The sequence below is a fragment of the Glycine soja genome, chromosome 17, assembly GCF_004193775.1.
Source record: "Glycine soja cultivar W05 chromosome 17, ASM419377v2, whole genome shotgun sequence".
Classification (NCBI taxonomy): Eukaryota; Viridiplantae; Streptophyta; class Magnoliopsida; order Fabales; family Fabaceae; genus Glycine; species Glycine soja.
The window spans coordinates 1,011,412-1,035,404 of NC_041018.1; the positions used below are offsets into that span (position 1 = coordinate 1,011,412).

Below are 23,993 nucleotides of genomic sequence, written 5' to 3' on the forward strand. Positions count from 1 at the left end.
ACCATCAATCTATAAACTCCTTAAAATATTATTATTATTATTATTACCCTTCATAATATTATTCAGTTCAGAATAAATACTTGTATAATAAGTTCATATAAAACTACTTCAAATAATTATATCTAAACAATGGAACAACATTTTTATTGCATTTCATTTTAATCCATTATTTCAGTTCATTCCATTCTCTACCATCATCAATCTATAAACTCCTTAAAATATTATTATTATTATTACCCTTCATAATATAATTCAGTTCAGAATAAATACTTGTAATAATAAGTTCATATAAAACATTTTTATTCCATTTCATTTTAATCCATTATTTCAGTTCATTCCATTCTCTACCATCAATCTACAAACTCCTTAAAATATTATCATTTAATACCCTTCATAATATTATTCAGTTCAGAATAAATACTTGTATAATAAGTTCATATAAAACTCCTTCAAATAATTATATGGTGGTGTGTATATGGCTTCAAGCTAAAACACGGGTAAAAAACTATTCATATATGAAGACAAAATTAATTATGAAAATAGAGTAAATCCATCATCTACCAGCTACTAGCAAAAAATTTCACCGAGATAAGAGCAAATTTTTTACAAAAACACGACAGATGTCCAATTTACTTTTGGATCAACATAGTTAGGAAAAACAGCAACTAGCAAGAAATAAGTCCGAAAATATGTGTCATTTGACAACACTTACAGCATTTGGAACCATGTACTCAAGTTATACAAAAACAACTTATGGTGAGGTTAATAACTTCGAAGGAATGTGAGTGGAATATGCAAATTAATAATAATTATGGTGAGGCCATTGGATTAATACAAATTAATAACCAATCAGATTGACTCAACAATAAATTTCTTCTGCTACAGAAGAATCAAGATTCAGAAGATAGGACACTTCTGCTTACAGTAACCAGTTATGCTGGTCATATTACAACGGATAAATGTAGCCGGCTAGGTTTCTAATCCTACTTGAACACCAAGGTATGAGTTTGATTCCATTCAGAAGATTCAGACAGTTATTCAGTTCAATGAAACTACACCCCATGGATTGGGTTGAAGTTTGAACATGCTTTGGAACACGAATTAAAAACCAAACACAAACAAAACCAGGTTATGAAGGAGAAGTGGCTTGGTTTCTAATTCTACTTGAACGCCTAACAGGAGTGATGATCTCGTCCTCCCAATGTCCCTGAGAAAAACAATAAAATGAAGCACATGAGAAACAGTTCACAAGTGATGCTCTCTCAAGACAAGAATAATAAATGTTTTTCACACAATAATACATTAATACATGTATCTTAAGAAACGAATACTCACCTGCTTGATTGGAATTTTCTCATACAAAGTTAAGCTTCCATAGGATGGGGAACCCATGGAATAGTCTGATGCAGAAGAAGCCAAAGATTCTCTCCTGTAGTTATTCTTGCGCTTCTTCTCAGGGCCTAGTCTGTGACCTTCATTCACTTCTTTTTCACAGTAGAATGAGCTTTGCTGAATGCTGCTCGCTTCTGAAGGGCATGATGAATCTTCAAGCACGTCCATTTCTACGGGCCCAGATGATTTCTCTGGAGAAATCTGTTTGTTCTTAGATGGAAAGGAGTCATTATGTAACTCCAGGGGTTTCTCCACGGAGCTTATGCTTTTGCTACCCTTCTTCCTTGACCAATTGAAAGCTGCACCTGCAATTAAAACAGTACCTGCACCGAGCAGCAAACATAGCACCACATGTGGAGGAATGTCAATTGCTCCTAATCGCCCTTCATTCCCTTTAATCGCAGCATCTATGCTTTCTGATTTTTCCTCTGCTACATCATCTTTCGCTGCAGCAACATCTGAATCTAAACTTATGTCACTTTGTTCGTTGACATTGAGTTCAGCATCATTTTCGTGTGCCTGCTTTGTATCTGATTCATACGCTTCAATAGAGATTTCAGCAACCTCCAAATTCAAACTTGGCTGATTTTCAACATTTAAGTTAGCCTCAGCTTCTTGTGCAACCGTTGCTTCTAAGTTTCCTGCTTCAGCCAGTTGCTCTGATTGTACTTCCTCGGATTCTGGAGCATCCAAAACATTTTCAGCTCCAGTAATTGTTGCAACATCTTGCTGAACTTGCTCTTCATATATTTCATAATGCTCCTCCGAAATATCCCCCTCAATATCCTCATCACCGTCAATATCTGAGACAGCATCACTCTCATCAGCGTCCCATACTGGTACGTGAGTCTCACCTATTTCATTTTCTCCATGACCAAATATAGGGTACTGATCCACCATGGAGTAATCGTGCTGAATAGTCAAGTTATAATATTGCAACTTGGCCAAATTGTGTCCTCCTCTAACATCTGAAATGAACTCTGAAGTTGAAGACAGCAACTTGGTAAACCAAATTTGCAAATTTCGAGCTATCTCATTGAAATTTGTTTTTGCAAACTGGGTGAATAGATCAAAATTAGCCCTTGCAAACTCAGGAAATTCAGATGATACATAAACCTTGTAGAAACCTTCAAACACAGTTCGATCAATCACAGGTGAATCTGTGACTGAGATTGATACAAAAGCAACTGCAAGAAGCAAGATAAGAGCAACAGCCTTTGCTCTCACTGTGAAGCGTGGTTTTGGAACTTGTTTTGCTTCAACAGATTCCCCTGGCATGAGAGTCCTCCTAGCAGGACTTAGTTCAGAAATTTCACCCTCTTCTTCCTTAACAGTTTCATCCGAAGAAACATCCTCCGATTCCTTCTGTGAGACTTCAGACTGGGAATCCTCAGTGACTTCTGTATCTGAAAAGCTTCCAGATATGAAGCTGTCATCCAATTCCCTTTCCCTGCAGAGTTCCATTCGAGATTTCGGTTTGTAGTGAAGAAACTGTGGTCTAGGGGAGAGGTAGTTGGTTTTAGGGTCATAAGGGGGCATCAAGGGATCCGCATCCAGAGGAGCCACGACGGTAGCTTTCAATGAAATCGGAGGAGTGGCAGTGGGGCTAAGCTTAAAAGTAGGGTCAAGGTTAACACAATCAGGCTCAGTTTCAAATGATGGTTCAGTGTAAATGTCATTTTCTAGAACCAAAGGAACATTCACATTCACATCATTGACAGATTCAAAGCACAAATCTGTATCATTCTTTGAAATCAAGGGAACATCCATATAATGAGTTTCACTAGTTTCACTCTCACCACTCAAATCTTCACTACTCAGGGAAGATCTGAGACCTTCCTCAAAATTGGGGATGATCCCATCAATCATTTTCTCCTCCAAGGGCTCGGCAAAAGTTACCTTGCGAACGTGGCTTTTCTTGTCTGCGGGACTCGGAACTGCCTCATTCTTCTCAATCAGGACTTTCTTTCTGGGAGACTCATTGATCTTGCAGGAAGCAGAAATGGTCGGAGACATGAAATTCTTTGAGCCCTTTGAAGAAACAGCTGGTGATCGAACCTTTGTCGGTTTCAAAATCTGATCTTTCCCGTTTTCTTTGTCATCAAAGGAGTCCCTCAACGACCCTCCGCTTTCCCGAATCCCAACAGAGCCTCTTCTCGAAAAATCTGCAGAACACACCAAACCCTAAACCCATTAAACATCTATTTTCTATTTAATTTTCTCACACTTTCTCAAAATCCAAACAATAATGTATGTAGAAAAAGAGAAAAGAGAGAGATACCTGCAGAAGGGCTGTTGGCGGGAGTTTTTACTCCATGGTTTGGGACAATTGAGGGTTTGGAGAAGGGGTTTCCAGTGAAACTCCTTCTCATAGGGTTACCGACTTCGGAACTTCTTGGATTAGGGTTTGACGGCATTGAAGATTGTTTGTTAGAAGGCATGGAAGTCGTGAAGTTGAATTGAATTGATAAGGGAAAGAAGTGAATAGAAAGAAGGAGAACGATGACGATACGATTTCAGAGTTTTAAAAGATTGGGAACAGAGGAGTGAATATTGTGATAACGGCTATATTTCTAAACAAGAATTCAAACGGTCAACGGATCACAGCCGTTGGATTATTTTCATCGCGAGACTAGCCGTTGGACGGAACGGGTCTGCATTTTGTTACGATTATTACGAATTGTGCATTTCTGTTTTCGGTATTTAATTTCATAATCGTAAATTAACGACGTTTTATTTTCCTATTCCCTGTTCTGAAGTCAAGTTTTTGAAACTCAGATGTCGGATGCTATGCAAATTATTATTGGATGTCTGGATGTAAGTGGAGTTTTTATTTATTTATTTATGGTAACTAACTTGAGTTTGAGTTTAATTTTCATATTTTTTTTCTTCTAAATTATACGTTTTTGAATTTTTGTAACACTTATATAAAAGATAGGAATTATTTTAAATTTTTATTAAGTTAGGGACTAACATATAATAAGGATACAAATGAACTAAATTATCTATTTATTTATTTTGTTATCATCAGATAACATGATATCTTTTAAGAGAGACATCTAACATTAAAATTGATCTCATTAGTGACATTATTTTAAAATTTAATGGAAGGATTATTTCATAATTAAAGATAGAGACTAATATGCAAGATGGGTACAATCTCAGAGATAAATTGTTGATTCACTCTATTTTTTTTTTTCTCTAAATTATAAGCTTTATGGTACTAGGAAAATTGCAAAACCCACAAGGAAAGCACCATAGGCACAACCTGAAGCGCATAGATTTGCCGAGGAGGCTCCATCACGCTTGACCTTTATCCAACCAGAAGGAGTTAAGTGAATATGTTAGGGTTTAGGGTTCAATTAATCAAAATAAAAATAAAAAATAACATGCAAAATTGTCCAATAAAAAGGCGTTCCTTAATGTCTATACATTTCCTTAAAAAAAGTTCTACTCTTAATTTTCAATTCTCAAACACGAGCTTGCTTATCTTTTCTGCAATATCACAATTCACATGCTCTTCAATTTTAAAACCCAAATCTCTTAACATAAAATTGTCATAAAATAGCCTACACTATTGCTTGCTGAAAAATTGAACTATTTGAAGCTCGTCTTTTTATGGCTTTTCACCTCTTAGTTGTGTTATCTTTTTGTAGGATTCACCAGATGCAATCTAGTGTGTTCAAACCAAAAGCTTAATACAAAAATGTGTACAGAGAAAGGGGATGAAACTTAATTCATGTCTATTTAAATCTCATGCTGACTCACGTGCAGCATGGTAAAGCTCTAGATACTCAAGTGCAGGCCGATTCCAAGACCAGTCCTGCTCCATCACTGTCTTGCATAAAGTGTTAAACCAATGACGATTTTCATACCATGCTAATATTGCCCTGAAAAAGAGCATTTAAAATTAATATTGCAATCACAAATTTTAGGACTTTGGAAACGCTGATTTCTATGCAAAGTTATTAGGCAAAGTGAACTCTTAGTAAATATAAAAATCTTATACGTCCAACAGTTTAAGGTCACTGTAATGGGGCATGGCATAATTGTGAAATTACTTACTAGCTTAATCCACAAGAGACTTAATCCAACATGGATCTCGATAAAAAATGGTTTTACTTCTAAATTTTTTTTGCCAACTGTTGATTAATTTTGGAGTTCTAATATTGGAACATTTGGTTTTCTTACGTTTAAAAACAAATTTCAGGTCATTGCACAACATATAACTCACCTATTGAGGGCATAATCAACACCTAGAGCAGCAGCTCCATCAAAACTGAACCCATTTGGTTCAAGACCTTGAGCTTGTGCTCTATCCCTATCATGCTCAACGTCAAATACAGTATCCCTATACAATTACAACTTAATAAACTGTGTATTGCAACTCTACCATAAGGTGTACTGTAGTGACATTACTTGCTGTTTATTGATTTAGTAATTTTATTTTTGCACTGTAAGTCTAATGTATAGTGTTATTTTCATGTTGGATAGGCATCGTCATGCTGCAGCTGTCATGGGTTCAAACATTTATGTATTTGGGGGGCTTGATAATGATATTATCTTTTCTTCCTTTCGTGTTTTTGACACAAACAATTTACACTGGAAAGAAATACCAGTTTCTGGGGACTGGCCATGTGCACGCCACTCACATGCTATGGTGGCATCTGGTTGTCAGATTTTCATGTTTGGTGGATACAATGGTGGGAAAGCACTTGGGAATTTGTATAGCTTTGATGTTCAGAAAGGTCAATGGATGAAGGAAAGGACAGATGGATGGAATCCACATGCAAGGTTCTCCCACTCAATTTTTGTCTATAAGAATTATCTTGGAGTTCTTGGTGGTTGTCCTGTTAGACAACATTGCCAAGAGCTGGCTTTACTTGATTTGAAGCTTCATTTATGGAAGCATGTTACCCTCAATTCAGTAGGTAAAGATTCGTTTGTGTGCAGTACAGCCAATGTCATGGGTGATGATGTTGTTGTAGTTGGTAGTGGTGCATCATGCTATGCATTTGGAACCAAGTTCAGTGAGCCAGCAAAACTCAGCTTGCTCCATTTAATGCATTCACATGATGAGCCAGTAAAAAATCAAAGAAAGCCTATAATTAACCAAAATGAAGGGACAAACAGGAATAACATTGAAAATTCTTTTGGACCCCAACTTGAACATGCACCAAATCTATCTGAAGATGAAAGTTCACATTTTAATGGTAACATACCTTGCTTGAATGATCAAAGCCAGATGATTGTATTGCATTATGTTTTGCAACTAGAAAAGAAATATGCAAAATTGGGAAAAGATATATTGAAAAAATTTGGATGGTTAGACTTGGGGATGAAAGCATACTCTGACAAGGGTGGAATACATATCTGTTTTCCTGTCCATCAAGAATTTTTTGCTGTGTTTCATGAAAGGAATCATCATATGGGAGATGCATTTGATGGGAAAAATGATGGCCCCTTTTCAAAACCAATTAAACGAGACGAATTCTTATTAAATGAGCTATCCTGTTCTGAAGTATTGATACTTCTCTATGAATATGGTGCCATTGTGCTGGGAGACAAGGTTGTTGAAGAAAGAAAAGCAGCCAAATCTCCTCTGAAAGTGATGACTGAAGCAATAACGTCTTTGATTGAGCATAAGGGCCTACCAATACAGCTTCTAGAGGAACTGCCAAGAAGGTTGTTTCATTAAAAATGCTTTTATGGCACCTGCTTACCAACTTCTTGCTTATTTTCCATTTACTTGGATTCTCCCCCTTGTATGCAATCCCTTTAGTGTTGTGTTCTTTGTACTAATTCTTTATTCTTCCAGATGGGATCTGCTTGGAGATATTGTTTTACTTCCAAGTACTTCTTTTAAAGATTCCATGTGGGACTCCATTGCAGAAGAGCTTTGGTCCATTGTTGCCAAATCACTCAAGGCTCACCGTCTAGCTCGCCAAGTAATCACATATGCATTAGTAATACATTAATTTGTGTGCTTGCTTGTCCTTCATGGCTTGATCATTCCAATTCATTTTTTTCCTTATATATGATATATTTAAAATTTTCTTATTGGATATACAGCACATATTAAATGTATGTGAAAGATAAGGGAATGCCTTGATGTTGACACTTGACAAGTATGTGAAATTACGGAAATTCAATAACAAATGATTTGTAAAGGTTAAAAGATACTATTCTTTGATAATAATATACAATTATACATATAGAAATTCAGTTTAGGATGGAATCCAGTTTTAGCATCTTTTTCCTAGATAGAAGGAATCGGTGTCTAGACAAATTTATGAAGATTAAACTTATAAGAGGATTGAATTGGCAGTTCTTATTAAGATGCAAACCATGAGTGCTTTGCAGTTGTTGATCTTTTGAAGGAAAAATCTTGGCATTACTAGTAATACTTTATCACTGAGACAATTCTTTTATAGCTTTAGTTTATTAATCATAGTGCTGTTTTCAATTCTTCCTGCAATAGCTTTGCAATGAATTCATTTATTTCTGACTTAAGTTGGGGTATTATAGGGCCCAGTTGCTGCAACTGGTACAAGAGATAGCACATTGCAGATTCTTGTTGGAAATAATGGCTGGTTCAATCATCAAGAAAATGGAATACTCTATTCTTTTGATGCTACAAAATGCATGTTCTCATGGGGTAATCTTTCTGAGAAGCTCCGGATGGCCAGGCTAGATTGTAAAAATGAGGTTGTAGTAGACTTGTTTGCGGGCATTGGCTACTTTGTGCTGTCTTTCCTTGTCAGGTATTGTCTGTTTGTACTGGCAGAGCTGTGTATTAAACTTAATCTCTAATTATATTGTAATCTCTTAATGTTTTGGTATTGTGACAAAATTACCCTTTAGCCTCTATTGTGTTATAATTGGAGGAAAGCTAAGTGACAAGATTGTGGTTTGACTTGTCCTTGTAGTACTGTATGGAAGATATTGGTCCACTTGTCCTTGTACACTGTCAACAAAATTTGATAATTTATTATTTGCAAACTTCAAATATATTCTGGATCTGAATATGAACATTTGATAGAATGGGACGTGGCATGCCTTCTGTACTTTAAACCGAATTGAGGTTTTGAAAAAAAAAATTATTGTTGAGATCCCACATTAACTTGAGATATGACGACTGTAGTCCTTACAAAGCTTGGGAAGTCCCTCATTTTATAAGTCAGTTTTGTGAGGTTGAGTTAAGCCCTATGCCCAAAGTCTAAGATTTGTTAATATTTAATGATATTAATCTATATGTGTTCATATTGTTTTGCATGTTCTGGAGCAGTGCCCAGGCAAAGCTTGTATATGCTTGTGAGTGAAATCCCCATGCTGTAGAAGCACTCCAACATAATCTACAAACAAATTTTGTGGCTGATCGTTGTATCATACTTGAAGTAGATAATCGAATTACAGCTCCCAAGGTATAGTGTGTGTATTTAACTATTTATTCACCCAGCAAGGAGGAATTTGATTTACCAAATCAGCCGGCCATCTCCATGTTGAACTCCTACCAGAGAAAGAGTTTAATTCACCGCCTGAGAAGTGAGAATCAGTCTCAGGCATAATCCATCTAAAGACCATGTTTTATGCCATAGATAAACCTTCCCATACTTCGCATTAACTCTAGCAAGTATGCATAAATAATTAAGATGAAATGAGGAATTAAGTGAAGGGGAAGAAATTTTACAGAGGAATCTGAGTTAGGATTGTAATATTTTTCTTCCCTTGTTTGGATGAAAACTGAAAAGAAGATAAAGAGAAAATGGAAGTTTTTTATCCCCTTGTTTGGTAAAAGATAAATAAAATGAAGGAAACATGTGATCGATGAACTATTTACTCTGTTGTTCACTTTTTTGAACGAGTCACTGAACACTGACTATAAAAGTGTGATGTCTTAGGAAAATGGGTCTATCAATTCTTAACACTATTTGATGTATGTAGAATAAAATAATTTAACAGAATCTGTTGATTTTTTCATTTACAGAGCGTGGCTGATAGAGTCTGTCTTGGTCTCATTCCATCTAGTGAGCTTAGCTGGGTCACAGCTGTAAGGGCTTTAAGGTAATTGGAATACCAATGTGTATCATTGCTTTCAACATATTTATCTGTTGTCAGCGTTAAGTCATCTTAGGAATCTATAAAATACCATCGGTAGTTGCATTTTGTTTCCAGACTCATTAAGTTGCCTGCTTATAAATGCCAATGATATTATTTTTTACTGCATTTCTCTTTTAAAAAATTCCTCGTGTTCTCCATAGCTGACTGACTATCTATGATGATTGACATTGAAAGAATTGTGGCACTGAGTTCTTGAACTTATTTTCCTGAAGTTAGTAATGTTTATCTTTAAAAATATAGCCAATGTGAATAAAATTAGAGAGGAACGGTCATATTAGGTGATATAACAGCAGTTTCAATATTTTAGCTGGAAATTAATTGTGAATTTGTGATGCATTATTTTAGTAGAAATCATCTGCAGTTTTGTCTTCACATCCTGGTTCCTGGGTGATTTTCAAATTAGCTTGTTTGACCTATTTGCAAATTCTACCAATTTTAATCAAGATGATCCCGAAGCTATGGCTCAAATTTCATGCATTTTAATTGCCTGGTTGAAACCCCTGCATCTGGAAACGGTATCAGTAACTAGATGCTAAATTTGTTACTCTTTTATTTCTGTTGATGACGAAGAAATCTTACGAAATTGGAATTGATATATGAACCATACATCTTAGGACTATGGAGTAAATTGTGTGGATATGACAATTCTGTTCAGATTCACTTCTAGGCCTCTACTTTCATTACCAATTTCATTCTCATTGAATCAACATTGCAGGAGAGGGTGGAATATTACATGTTCATGGGAATACAAAAGACTCAGACGAGAGTCAGTGGACTGATCATGTATCAAAATCAATACATGACATTGCTAGATCTGAAGGTAGCATCATTTTCTTTTATATTTTTTAATTATTGAACTTCGGCATTGTCCCACTGCAATTCTGAAGATGTAATTTCGGGAATTACCATTGATTAACCCACACTAATATGATACCCACAGGTTATTGTTGGGAGGTTTCTATAGAACATGTTGAGAGGGTAAAATGGTATGCTCCACATATTCGCCACGTTGGTAGCAGATGTAAGATGCAGACAGATCCCAAGATAGTGAACGGTTTGGTATTTGAGATTGAAAACTGGTTAATGCATACAATCAATGTCAGTATCATTAAGAATATTAATATGCCATAATTCGAAATGATTTACTTTTTGTGCCAGTAGCAAATGTAAATGCTGATTCTGGATTTCAGAAGTTCAGAAAATCTTGTTCAACCATTGGTCGGACGGGCAAATATTGTCAATTGGTCAAAGATGATTATTGAATTTGGTAATGATACTTGCGTCTTACTATTTGATGTATAATGTTTGGAACTGATAATTTTAAATAGTGCAAGGAAGGAGAATAAGGGGGGGCTTCAATTTTTATTACATGAAGATATCTAATCATATAGATCATATAGATGGTTGGTATATAAGCAAATTTATGATACAGGTGTTAGTTTGGGCTACATTGAAGCCCAAGTCGACGGTCGTTTGTTTGGATTCTATACAGGTTTTTTGTGTTTTGATTTCTAAGCTTATACTTTTTTTTTATTGTTGTACTATAAGTGATCTAAGCCACATGCATGGTTTCTAGCCCAAAATGTTGTAATCACAATTCTCCTTAATGGAATACAGTTTGAAAGTGGTCCTAAAACGTAGTTAAAGGCTGAACATCAATCAATATCACAAGTTAGGGAAATTTCATTTTGCTCGACAAGCATGTTTTAGTATTGCCCTGCCGTTATGACGTTCTTGAAAACCCATTTTAACGATGATTCCATTTCCATTGCTCACTTATTTGCTTATTGTCTTCAGTGCAACGAATGAGTTATGTCGATTATCTATTTTTCTTCTTGTTGAATAAAAACCTTTCACCGGTGTGATCTGGTGCTAATTCTTTTCCTTAGCGGAAGGAAGCTAATAAATTCAGTCAATAAAGAGCAAAGTTGTAATGATACGAATTTGCTTTTCAAGCATAGGTCTATGTCCTTTGGGAAAGAAGAAATTGATTACATGAAAACGTTATTACTTATTTGCATGAAGGCACTGCCAAAGTGTATGGCATGGATTAATTATAAATTTAAAGTAATTCTTTTGCATGAGAGCATAAAAAAATCATATATATTAAATTTGTAATAATGTTCCTATTCTTTTTTTTTCTTTTCTAAATGCTGCTTTAAATGTTTAGTTAATTGTGACTATAAATAGAAAATAAATGCTAGCAAATTTAAACAAGCAAGTACTTGAAACGGCTTTGCCTGGAGTATTATATATTTATATGTGGATGATGTGTCATGGGATGGGGTTTCCACCTTGGCGTTTATGGAATCCATCCATTACTGATTGTGAGTGTCGGTGGTCACTAAACACAGAGGCTTGCATGGATCCACACGGAGCCAGTTCAGGCTCAGCCATCAAGTTTTCTTCAAGGTGATACTGGCATGAAAAAAAAAAGTAAAATATTTTCGTATCATCTATCACTTTTTTTATTTTAAAACATTTAACATTTTGATAAAAATAAAAACATTTATTATTTTTAAAAAATATTAATTATTTTACTAATATGCTCAACTAATAATATATTATCTAAATATTTAACTAATTCACAACTATATTTAACTATTTTAATAAAAATAATCTTTAACCCACTTTTTATTATTAACTAAAATTTAGCCTTTCAAAAAATTATTAATTAAAATATATTAAAAACTATAAAATTATATAATTCTCACTCCAACGGTCCTACTTAATAAACTCTCTTTATAATTTTTAATAAATATTAACTAATAAAAACATATTGTGTTAAATAATGTTTCACTAACACTCCTCTGCATCGTGTTGCTTCCAACTTTAATACTTTAATTAATTATACAAAACAATTCAAAGGAAAGACGCGACATTGACCATTGAATAGAGTGATGGACGTACACTTTTTTGTTTTATAGCATAGCATTTTTAAATGGTTGATGCCCATACTTTTTTCCATTGGGATTAAAGTTTGGGAGGTGGCGGTAAATTCTTTCCATCTGCACGTCGAAAGCATTTGGGATTGTGCTCATATTGTTTTTAACAAGTGGGGTTGTCCTCATATTATAACTTCTTTTTTTTTAACTATATTTTAAGCGGAAGAAAAAAATATTGTGGGGAGAGCTACCCCAAAACTTCTAATGTAGATCCGTTTCTAAATGTATAATATTGGTTTATGTGACAATATTTTTCTTTTTTTTTTTGTGTGGTAAGCATGGTGTTGTACTGTATTAAATATTAGAAAAAAAAAAGTATCATCGATCTCCTATATCATAATTACACAAATATACTTTAATACTAATTTTTTGTTATATTTCAAAAAGGATAAACGTATAATCTATCTCAAATTATACAAGTAATCATTCAATTATTAAAAATCACACTACATAGTTTCCTAAGAATTTTCAAATTAGTTCGTGACCATTAGTAAAATATATTAATGTGAAAATTAAATCAATAAATATTTAATATTTTAGAGACTATTTATATAATTTTATTACTTTAAAGGTTATTTAGAGAGAGAGTAATACTCTAAAATGGATGATTTTATAGAAGAAGGATTTGGATTATTTTTACAAACTCAAATTAAGTTTACGCATTTTAGTCCAAACGTGTACACCTCTGGTGGGAACTGGGAACTGGGAACTGAGGAAATGAAGGAAGGTTGAAAATGACTTTCACAAGCCGCACTGTGCCAAGCCCCTTGAAATAGCTGACTTTCTCAGCTGGTGTTGCTCGTTTGCTTTGCCAAGTGCAAACAATTTTTGCCATTTCTCAATAAAAAAACATGGAATCTATCCGAAATCCTGAAATCTTTGTGCAAGTTCCGTTACTTACTACTCTTTTTTCTCTTAACATTATACTTACTATTACTTATTTATATTTTTTTAATATGTCAAATAATATGAAGTATTTGTACATTTTTATCCTATTATGTTTATGTTTATAAATAAAATAAAATTTTATTATTAAAAAATATATTAAGAAATTAATAAAATATAATTAATTTAAAATGAATTAACTGGTTGACGCATGAAATTAGTTGGGCGACGTCAGAAACACTTCATATTTTCCGTGGCTTCTACGCACCAGAGTCCAAAATTTAAAGTTTTGTAGCTGAAAATAGGAAAAGAAAAGTTGCAACGAATCCCGTAGCCTAGGCACATCACATGGTCAGTAATTAGTTTAATAAATGCTAGCTCGTAGTGAGTGCTGGATCATGATGAAAGCATCAACATCACCCTTTAACCTAAAGTATTAAAATGTTGGTTTATTATTATTACTCATAGCTCAAAACCCAATTTTACCCTACCAATTAAGGTCTCTCATACAGTAGTATTTTATTTGCACTACGTACTGGCTACTTTATTTATTTAAGCAGAAGCAGGTGAGTGAGTGAGTGAGCAAGAGTGAAGAGCGAAGAGAATGGCTCCCAAGGGTTTAATCTTTTTGGCTGTGTTATGCTTCTCAGCACTGTCACTGAGTCGTTGTCTTGCGGAGGATAATGGACTTGTTATGAACTTCTACAAGGAATCATGCCCTCAGGCTGAAGACATCATCAAAGAACAAGTCAAGCTTCTCTACAAGCGCCACAAGAACACTGCTTTCTCCTGGCTCAGAAACATCTTCCATGACTGTGCTGTTCAGGTAACTAAAACTTTGCTTTTTTGTCAGTTAATTTTTTATATATGAAAGTATTTGTTCTTTACTCTTTTTTTGTGTGTGTGTGTGTGTGTGAGGGTAGAGTTGTGATGCTTCACTGTTGCTGGACTCCACAAGAAGGAGCTTGTCTGAGAAGGAAACAGATAGAAGCTTTGGGTTGAGAAATTTCAGGTACATTGAGACCATCAAAGAAGCTTTGGAAAGGGAATGCCCAGGAGTTGTTTCCTGTGCTGATATCCTCGTTCTCTCTGCCAGAGATGGCATTGTTTCGGTAATTTACTCCTTCTCTTCTGTTTCCCACTTTGCTCAACCTCACTCACTAGATCTGTCATTTGCTAGCACTTCTTTTTCGTATGTTCATCACCAAGTTCACTCTTGAAAGCTAAAGTTTATATACATATACCCTATCCATAATTCTAGCAAGATCGGTCTATTTTTAGTATAAGGAGATTTGTTTTGGCAACTGCTTTAATTCATTATTAAAGTGAGAATTTATTCTTGTAATTAATTTGATGTGTTGAATGCAGCTAGGAGGTCCCCATATCCCTCTTAAAACAGGAAGAAGGGATGGTAGAAGGAGCAGAGCCGATGTGGTAGAGCAGTTCCTCCCAGACCACAATGAATCCATTTCTGCAGTTCTTGACAAGTTTGGTGCCATGGGAATTGACACCCCCGGCGTAGTTGCATTGCTTGGTACTATACACTCTCCCCTAACCCATCCATCATCCATGTACATACATTCGTGAAATGACATCCTCTCATACACCACAAATTATTATATGATATGATCAATCATCTCAGCTGATCTCCACATAACATATAATTAAGTTACAGCATACGTAATAATAATTTGTCTACATACATGTATTCATAAAGCATACATAAACTTTATGCATCACAATTCTTTTAATAAATATATGTGGGCCCCGCATGATTAATCAGAGAGATAAAGCCAGATGCAACTAGACAACATATATGAAAGATGCAACACCCTTATGTATGCATGGGTACATGACATGCTAAAAGAAAGTACACGTGGCATTGTTGCTTGTGATTTTATTTAAGTTTGAATAATGATTGAGATATTTTGTTGAACAGGAGCACACAGTGTTGGTCGAACCCATTGTGTGAAGTTGGTGCACCGTTTGTACCCAGAGATTGATCCAGCTCTGAACCCTGACCACGTCCCTCACATTCTGAAGAAGTGCCCTGATGCCATTCCAGACCCTAAGGCCGTGCAGTACGTGAGAAACGACCGTGGCACCCCCATGATTCTAGACAACAATTACTACAGAAATATATTGGACAACAAGGGCTTGTTGATAGTGGATCACCAACTAGCCAATGACAAGAGGACCAAGCCTTATGTGAAGAAAATGGCCAAGAGCCAGGACTATTTCTTCAAGGAGTTTTCTAGAGCCATTACTTTGCTCTCTGAGAACAACCCTCTCACTGGCACAAAGGGTGAGATCAGAAAGCAGTGCAATGCTGCCAACAAGCACCATGAGGAGCCTTAATTGCTTCCCGCTTAATTTGGGCCTTGAATTTTCTTCCCCTTCTCTATGTGGAAGAAATCTGTAAGATATTATGCAAAAAATAATTAAGGTGTTTTTCTTTAAATGGGTTGGTTGATTGGTTCAATGAACCGATCAAGACCACAGCAGGTTCATGGGGATGCGAGGATTAAGACGCTTTGTTTTTTAATCTTCCGATGTCACTCTTGTTTGTTAGTTTGTTTTTTTATTTTTTATTTCAATAAGTACTGTGCAAGTAGGTTAGAGTTGGGTAGAAGGGCATGTTCATGGTGTTAATTACTATGTTATGTATGCATGTGAGTGCTGCTATCGATGGCAAGATGTCAATGTATGCGTGTAGTGCTGTTATCGATGAGAGTGAAAATGTTTATGATATCCACACTAATAAAGCTAGCTTGTTCTTGCTACATAATAAATAAATCATGGCCCACGGTCATTATACACTGTTAACACTCGTATTCACTTTTGCTGATAAAGAAAAAACACTCGTATTCACAAAAGAGGTCATTTGATGTGGGCCAAACCAATAGGTAAGAGAACTTTTGTAGACGCGGAACTTTACACTGGATTAGGTGCAGTGCAGGACTAACTGTTTTCATCGAAAATGACCATTAGCAATAACCTGCAAATGCCAAAATGAAATCACGTTCGATCAGCTGGTGCTGGCCTAGCTACTATTCCTATGTTTCTGCACGGAAAACTACACTTTGCATCCGATCCGAATGAGCAATGAGAAATGACAAAGACCCATCTCTAGATTCTTTTCTTGTTGGTGATTCTAGCTTGGTAAGTTTTTTTTGTAAATAGCGCTGCAAGAGTATGAAGCCTAGCTAAATAGGATCATATATATTGTCAATATTATGTTTCTCAAATAGTATTGATGGCTATTCATTTTGTTCAAATCACAATTTTGGGTTGCCAGTCAAAATCTAAACACGTTATTAAAATTATTATTCATTTATAAATTGTAAAACTGTATATTAAAGTAATGAGTACACTATTATTAATTATTTATGCGTGTTCAGTTGTTCACCCTCATAGTAGTTTATAAGTTTTTAATATTATTAATCCGTGTCAATTACACTTCAAAAAAAATTATGGACTAATGTTATTAGATAATAATTTGAAAAATATATGCATAGCGGAATATATATATATATATATATATATATATATATATATATATATATATATATATATATATATTTGGCATATAGCAGTGTTAAATAAATTTTAAAATTATTTACTTTTACCAATAATATATAAAAAGATAAGGTCTTGTTTCAGAAAAGTGTTGTCTGGGATTGAGAAGCAGAGGACCCACGGGTACATGTGTAGGATACAAATATAACACAACATTAATATTTGAAAAAGGTAAATCTTAAAAATGAAAGCAAACAATATGACTATATGAGCAATATATAACTGTGTTAATTCTTTTTTCCCGATATCCCACAAGAAATTAAGACAGTAGTAAGCAACCCCATAATATGGTCCTTGAGGGGCATTTAGCAAAGTCATCAGCATAGAAGCCTTTAACGAAGGACCCATCAATATAATCCCCGCATAAAGGGCCACCACAGGTTGCACTTCCCGTAACAGATCTATCAACATTCAATTTAGCATATCCACTATCTAGGGGAGAGGGAAATTACGAAACACCATAGCGATGCACACAAGCACCTAAGAAGATCATTTGAGATGAGATAGATCATAATAGTTGTAACTTGTAAATATGATTACAAGGATAAAGTTTTGAAGAAACAAGCAACTAATAAAATTTTAAATTAACCTTATTTCATTTGATTTGAAGATTGGCAAAAAAAATTAAGTAATCAATTTGTAGAATTGCGGACAAAATTAATTAGATAGATAGGTAGTCGACTAGTCTTAGTCCAGAAAAATGCGATTAAGTATACAAAAGTGATCCATTGAACAAGATTCAAGAATCAAGAGTATGTGGCCAAACCAATTTCATAATAATTTCTCCTTGGGTAGGCCCAGTGGTACTGTTTTAAGGGCGAAATGACTATTAGCAATAACGTTGTACAGAAATGCCAAAAATGAAATCATCTTCATTCAGATTGCCTATTCATATGTTTCTGTACAGAAAACACAATTGTATGCGAATAAGCAATGAGAAATGACAAAATATAATACTGGATTGAATTAACCGGTAGAATATCAACAAGAAAAAGTCCAGATTTCTTGTTGGTAATTCTTGGTAAGTTATTTGGTAAATCGCACTGTAAGAATGAGATTGGCTAGTCAAATATTTTGCTTCCCAGAGAGAGGCTAAAATTGAAATTGGCTGAGCCGACAAAACAATAAAATTGATGAAAATGGGCCTTTCCCTACAAAAGGAGAAGACATTTAGATAAGGCAACCTTTACACGTAAAGGGTATGTGAACCAAAAAAGAAAAACTAGTGAAGAGTATATGTTTTCGTTTTGAATTTAAGTATGCATTATGAGTCGTGGAATCTTTTAATATCTTTACTGAATCATAAATTGTCAAGCAAGAAAAGTATGACACTTACAATCTTAATATTAATTTGAATTTTGTGCAATTTTTTCTTTAATTTTTTGTTGAGTTGATTAAGTCCCTTTATTCTTAAAACTAAACAAATTTGACCCTTTTGTTGATTTTATCCTAACAAGTACGACATCACTTAGAAACAAGGTACTTGATTTCATCACGTACAGCTAGCCACGCCCATCAATGCTCTTGCAGACGCTATAGGAAGAAATGGAGCGCAATTATTTTTCTGTGTGCCATTGCTCTATACAGTGTCAATTATGTCATTATGTTCACATTTGAGGGTGCTTTGCTTCGGTTACATTTTTTCCCAACCCCCACCAAACAAAAAAAGACGCTAATCACCTAGTCATTCTACAACAATAACTATCTACAGTGGCCTTTCTTAGCATATTCGTTGCTAAATGAAAAATCGAACATCGATGTTTGATTTGTCAGGAGTTCAATAGAATTTTCTTTTACAATCCATAACAAATTGGAACAAGTCTTGGACTGTATGTCCACGAAGAAATAATTCATCAATTATATATCAATCAAAGATTCAGAATCATATTAAGACACATTAAGTTTGGGTTACAAGCTGCACAGAAAAGCTATGCATCGTGCCACTTGAAGCATCTAAAAAATGATTACATTCCAAGTGCATCATTTGTTTATGGCGTGTCATTGTAGCGATGAGGAGCCCATTATTTGTGGAACGCAGGTCTCTGCTTGTGCTCACTACAGCCAGAACTGCTGCTATCAGTGTCACTTTCAGTTTCATCGGAGGCTAAATCTTTCTTTCCACTGCCTTCTAGCAACTTTGGGTTATTGTAATAAGGTTGTGTTTGGAATGACATGTAATTTGCAGCAGAAGGAAAAGAATGGTATCCATATGTGGAAGGATAGGGTCCGGGAAGAAATGCATTTGGTGGAGGCCAATACATCACTGGCACAAATGTACTTGCTGGCTGTGGTGGTGGCGGCAGCATACGATGATTTGCGTTGGAAGGGGAAAAAGCAGGATTTGGCATGTGAGGAGTGTCTTGGGAGGAAATCTGAGATGGCATTGAATGAAATGCTGCCATTGCATATGTGTAAGCTGAGGAATAGCCACTTAAACCAAATTGAGTAGCTGCTGAACTTGTTGGTGTTGCATGTTGAGATGGTGTCTTTTGTGAATTATGTGACTTGATGACGGCATTTGTGTGCTTTCTTCCCTTGGATTTTGCAGGAGGTGTCTTTTTAGTTAAATTGTGGGGCTCATGAGTACCCTGCTAGAACAACCCAAGCTTAAAAGAGCAATCTAATACGTGACACCAAAAAAGAAGAGCTATTTTGAGGCAGCTAAAATCAATAGTGTGATAAAACTGCAGCTATTATATGAATATGTTACATGCATTGTATGAGAACTATTTGATTGCCACTATTAGCTGAGTTTACTCTCGAATCTTGATTAGTCAAATTAATTTTGGAATACCCTTATGGCAGTACAAGCTTGAGAAATTATTGCAGCAGAGTTTGAAAGCAAAAGAACATGCAGGTGGATGATACAAGGGACTCACGCATTATATGGGATTTATAATCTTACATTGTCACATGAGATTGGATGCGGAAGAAACAACTCCTCCCCTTCAGCATCCTCATCAGTTCTGTAACGGGAAAATTATGTGTTAGATGAAGAAAACAAGTGTATTAGGAATGTCTCTTGCAACAAAATAGTGAAAATATTCAAATTTTATTTATATTGAAGTAGAGCTTCATATATTGGTGGTATATATATATATATATATATATTCCTAGGAATATTCTACCTGTAATATTTCTGAAGCAAGTCTAAGTTGCGGTATTTGGTTTCTTTCTGAACTTGATCACCAGGAAATCCTGCCATAAACAGGAGGGTGATACCCAATGCCTTGAAGAAAAAGCTTCCACTGCGATTATGAACCAACGTTGCCATTCGGCACATAAGTGGCCCAAAAGACTTCAGTTTGTTTCTTCCCATCGGCTGCCTCACATATCTGCATTATGTTATTCAATCCAAAAATTAATTACTCTATATTAGACTGAATGTAAATATTTTCAAGTGCAATATTCGTTAGACCCATCACCATTTATAATGAAGAAAACTACTGTTAAAAAAAGAAGCAGAAATGGAACATAAGAACATTATCATTCCAAAACTTACTCATTTTGAGGAAGATTTCTTGTCCTTCCACCATATTTGATGCACAAGAATAAGCATGATGGACAACTAGCATCAGATGGACGCATGGCTCTTTCTTCTTCTAGCATCTGAACAGGACATAATACTGGGTTTTGTCGATTTGGATAAAATATTTTCCTCCGAACACCAGGATTCTCATATAAAACATGCTCCTACATGGATTGAAAAATCAATCATTGCATTTTTTGAATAGACATATTTGAGCCAAAAAAAGTTATTGGTCTAAATTCAAGTTTGAATGCAAACTAGTGACTTGGTTCCAGATAGATTAAAAACTAATGGTTGTATTCTCCTTTTTGGCACGCAACTAGTGATTACATTAAAAACATGATGATCCCAATTCTTCACACAGAGACTATAAATTTTAAGCAAAATATTTAATTGCTGAAATTGTAAAGAGATTAATTAATTTATTTACATCTTTTAGCAGTCACTTAATATTCTTATAGTAAGGAGTAGCCCTAAGTCTTACCCCAGGGTTCCTTGGAGACACATATGGTTCTCCTTTCTTCAAAATGCTAAAATGATTGAATTCCAGCTCGTACATATCCTCACATCCGTGCCTTATGCCAAGTGATGCAAAAACTATGATTTTTCTTATAGTGTGGGACTGAGCATTTTTTTGCAAAAGGGCTTCAGACTCAATTATCCTTTGAACTTCTTTTGGGCAGAAAGCTACCTTCAGAGGCTTTCTATTCTGTGATATACGTACAGATCCTGAGGAAGGGACATTAAGTGGTGCTGTAAATGCTGCAGTCTCCTTAATTTCTTTCCCTTGGTCTTGGTGTGTTTTCACTTCACTGTTTTCGGATAGTGGAGCAATTAATATGCAACTTGTCTTTTGATTTCCCATGCATGTTGTATTTGATTCCTCATCAATATGATCAGCATGGTAACCTTTTTGTGCACTAACCGTTTCATTTGTGTCATCAATTTCCTCATGTCTTTGATTATTATCCATATCATCATCAAAATTATCATCACAAGCATCATCACTATCTGTTTCATTGAAATCTGCAACAGAGTTGCAGTTTTTAAATTTTTCAGCATACAAATTTTGGCCATCGTCCATGCTCATCCAATTAACTAAGCGCTTTGCTGGATCAATCTCCTTAGGCACAATGCCTTCAGTATTAGGCTTGTACTCGGGGGCCGTTTCACTTTTCACAGTATTTTTCTCATCATCTACCATTTGTATCTTCTGTCTTTTGAAATTCTTCATGCTTCCCACAACTGCATGTTGATGATTTTCCTGATATCAAGGGAGACACTTTTACCTTGTTAATAAGCAGATGAAAACTTCAACAATCAGGGAACACAAATTATAATTAAATGGACCTCTTGGTGATAAAGTTTAAAGTTTCATTAAATTTTGGTCATCATCTTATACAGACACAGTTGATTTTAGTCTCAACTCTTAAATGTTCAAAGGATACGCATAATATTGATATCATTCCTCCACACTCCGACCATGAGATAATTGATCATAGTGTCTGAATCCATATTAATTATAATATTAACTTGAAGACTTTAATTTTTGTTAATAAACAAGGGAAATTAGAAGTTACAAGTATCGAGCAATAAAATTCAGCATAATAAATTATCCTATTCTTTATGTAGCTAGCAAGATACTCCCTCTTCATAAAAACCATGAAGGGAGTTGAGCCAATTATAGTTAGATTTCATCATGCAGTGTGCAGAGATGTGTAAGCGTATATGCTGGATGATATAATATAAGAATGCTTTGCAGCTGGTTCATCAAGTTAGGGAATGAATTATCATACATAACACTAAATTAATTTAAACAAGAAAGCATTTATTTAAGCTAAGTACAATTACAAACAAGAAAAACTAAATTAATCAACTAACCGTACTTGAGATTCCTTGTTTCTTTCTCTTGACTGAGCTTCAAGCATTGATATTCTCTCCATGAGCTCCACATTCTTCTTCCTTTCCCTTTCTAACTCGGCTGAAATCTCAGCAACAACATTGACACTATCTCCCCTCACTTCTTGTTCTATAGCACACAATGCCGAGGCATTGACCAAGGAAGCACACGATTGAAGTTGTACCATTCTGAATTATGTTAAATGGCTACGTAAAGTGACAGATACCCTCTAACCTCCTAATTAATAATAAAAAAACTTGAAAAAAAACAATTCAACAGCCAACAATCTTCTGAAAAGAAAAATGCACTTTCAGAGCAGAGCTAATTAATAACACCAATGAAACGTAAAACAATACGTGGTTGCTTATGGTTGGAAAAGCATAACGTTAAGGTCTTACGCCGAAGCATGTATAATCCTAACAGTTCACTGTTGGCATGAAAAATGGATTCTGAAATGGACCATTTGAGTGGTAAACGTGTATTGGAAGACACAAAAGTGCATATATAGAGTGTAAGCCGAAGGCAAAAGGGATATTGAGAAGAAGTTTCAGTAGTCTCAGTGGAGGCCAAGAAGAGAAGTTAAATACATTAGCCAATGTTAATGGACTGAGGCAAATGACAGTGATCTCAATGCAAGTTTTGTTTCGGGCCGCTTTTGATGAATATCATTCTCAGTTTCTTAAAAGAAAAAGAAAAAAGAGAACAGCGAGAGAGGTAAGACATGCATTAGCATTATCACGTGCGCTTCACTCTCTATATATCATTGTATTCCGAGCCACACTTTTGCTATTAACTTCAGATTGTAGAAAAGCGAAATCTTTAACGGGTTTGTCTCACGAATATAATCGACTATCCCAGAAGCTTAAGTCACACACCAGCCTCGCTCTTAGGCTCAAAGGGTGTATATATCTTAAATTAAAGTGAAATATTTTTTATTAGAACAATGGTTTTATATTTCTTATATGTGATGTTTCTGTTTTACCAACTCTTCCAAAAAATTTAATCGTATTTTTCATTTTAAGGTTTTATTTGTTAATCCAAGCGCACTAGCTACACGTTCTACTATATATTAAAATAAATGCAAGTGAGAAGCATTTAAGAGAATGTGCACCTTTGGTAAGGTTTAATTAAGCAACAGCCATGGCTTGCTCTGGCTTCAATTTTCTTTTGGCAAAGTATTAATCTGCTCTGCCACTGGTAATGACAACTCACCGTCATGTTTTAATTACTGTTGCATTGTCTTGTTATGAAAGCAGGGCTGTTACCATGTTAACAGCATCGTTGGAGCATCCGAGGCACCATTCACATATATTATTCTATATATAACACAACTCTGTCCACTTCGTTGCTGTTTGAAGCTTAGAATGTCAAATGTTACATTTCCACTTCACACTTAGGTCATAAAAAGGTGCACAACCCTTTAAAAAGCTCTATGCATTTAGAGATGAATTTAACTATTAAGAGGCCTTTTTCTCTTAATTCATATTTCTCTCTTTGATGTAAAATAGATTGTATAAACTTTATTATATAATTTCTCTTTCCCAGACATATATAGATATAAAGAAAGGGCGTGCACACGTGCATATAATATTATACTTAGTGGGATGCATAATACCTAGTATAGGAAAACAACCTCACGTGG

The 23,993-nt window shown here is 35.0% G+C and overlaps 3 protein-coding genes and 1 pseudogene across 3 annotated transcripts; 2 read left to right on the top strand and 2 right to left on the bottom strand.

Annotated features, from left to right (window-relative positions):
• Positions 1 to 782: 782 nt before the first annotated feature.
• On the bottom strand, positions 783 to 3,941 carry LOC114391821. The gene is made up of 3 exons (XM_028352801.1): positions 3,674 to 3,941; positions 1,336 to 3,557; positions 783 to 1,207 (listed from the first exon to the last, which is right to left on the bottom strand). Exons 1-3 carry the CDS (start codon positions 3,831 to 3,833, stop codon positions 1,130 to 1,132), a joined length of 2,460 nt encoding a protein of 819 aa, XP_028208602.1. The 5' UTR covers positions 3,834 to 3,941; the 3' UTR covers positions 783 to 1,129.
• Positions 3,942 to 5,857: 1,916 nt separating this feature from the next.
• On the top strand, positions 5,858 to 10,887 carry LOC114393457 (annotated as a pseudogene).
• A 2,859-nt stretch (positions 10,888 to 13,746) lies between these two features.
• On the top strand, positions 13,747 to 16,169 carry LOC114392495 (peroxidase 42-like). Its single transcript, XM_028353654.1, has 4 exons — positions 13,747 to 14,169; positions 14,267 to 14,455; positions 14,712 to 14,877; positions 15,283 to 16,169. Exons 1-4 carry the CDS (start codon positions 13,948 to 13,950, stop codon positions 15,699 to 15,701), a joined length of 996 nt encoding a protein of 331 aa, XP_028209455.1. The 5' UTR covers positions 13,747 to 13,947; the 3' UTR covers positions 15,702 to 16,169.
• A 2,529-nt stretch (positions 16,170 to 18,698) lies between these two features.
• On the bottom strand, positions 18,699 to 23,204 carry LOC114393190. The gene is made up of 6 exons (XM_028354455.1): positions 22,338 to 23,204; positions 20,936 to 21,715; positions 20,425 to 20,615; positions 20,051 to 20,257; positions 19,828 to 19,888; positions 18,699 to 19,510 (listed from the first exon to the last, which is right to left on the bottom strand). The coding sequence occupies exons 1-6, from the start codon at positions 22,536 to 22,538 to the stop codon at positions 18,944 to 18,946; spliced, it is 2,007 nt and encodes a 668-aa protein (XP_028210256.1). The 5' UTR covers positions 22,539 to 23,204; the 3' UTR covers positions 18,699 to 18,943.
• Between the last annotated feature and the right edge of the window lie 789 nt (positions 23,205 to 23,993).

Coding starts and splice junctions, on each gene's coding strand:
- LOC114391821 (XM_028352801.1), bottom strand. CDS start 3,833: ATGCCTTCTAACAAACAATCTTCAATGCCGTCAAACCCTAATCCAAGA. Junction 3,558..3,673: donor CGCCAACAGCCCTTCTGCAG/GTATCTCTCTCT, acceptor TGTGTTCTGCAG/ATTTTTCGAGAAGAGGCTCT. Junction 1,208..1,335: donor AGAAAATTCCAATCAAGCAG/GTGAGTATTCGT, acceptor TGTTTTTCTCAG/GGACATTGGGAGGACGAGAT.
- LOC114393190 (XM_028354455.1), bottom strand. CDS start 22,538: ATGGTACAACTTCAATCGTGTGCTTCCTTGGTCAATGCCTCGGCATTG. Junction 21,716..22,337: donor AAAGAAACAAGGAATCTCAA/GTACGGTTAGTT, acceptor CCTTGATATCAG/GAAAATCATCAACATGCAGT. Junction 19,511..19,827: donor ATCCAATCTCATGTGACAAT/GTAAGATTATAA, acceptor TTGTTCTAGCAG/GGTACTCATGAGCCCCACAA.
- LOC114392495 (XM_028353654.1), top strand. CDS start 13,948: ATGGCTCCCAAGGGTTTAATCTTTTTGGCTGTGTTATGCTTCTCAGCA. Junction 14,456..14,711: donor CCAGAGATGGCATTGTTTCG/GTAATTTACTCC, acceptor TGTTGAATGCAG/CTAGGAGGTCCCCATATCCC. Junction 14,878..15,282: donor CGGCGTAGTTGCATTGCTTG/GTACTATACACT, acceptor TTTGTTGAACAG/GAGCACACAGTGTTGGTCGA.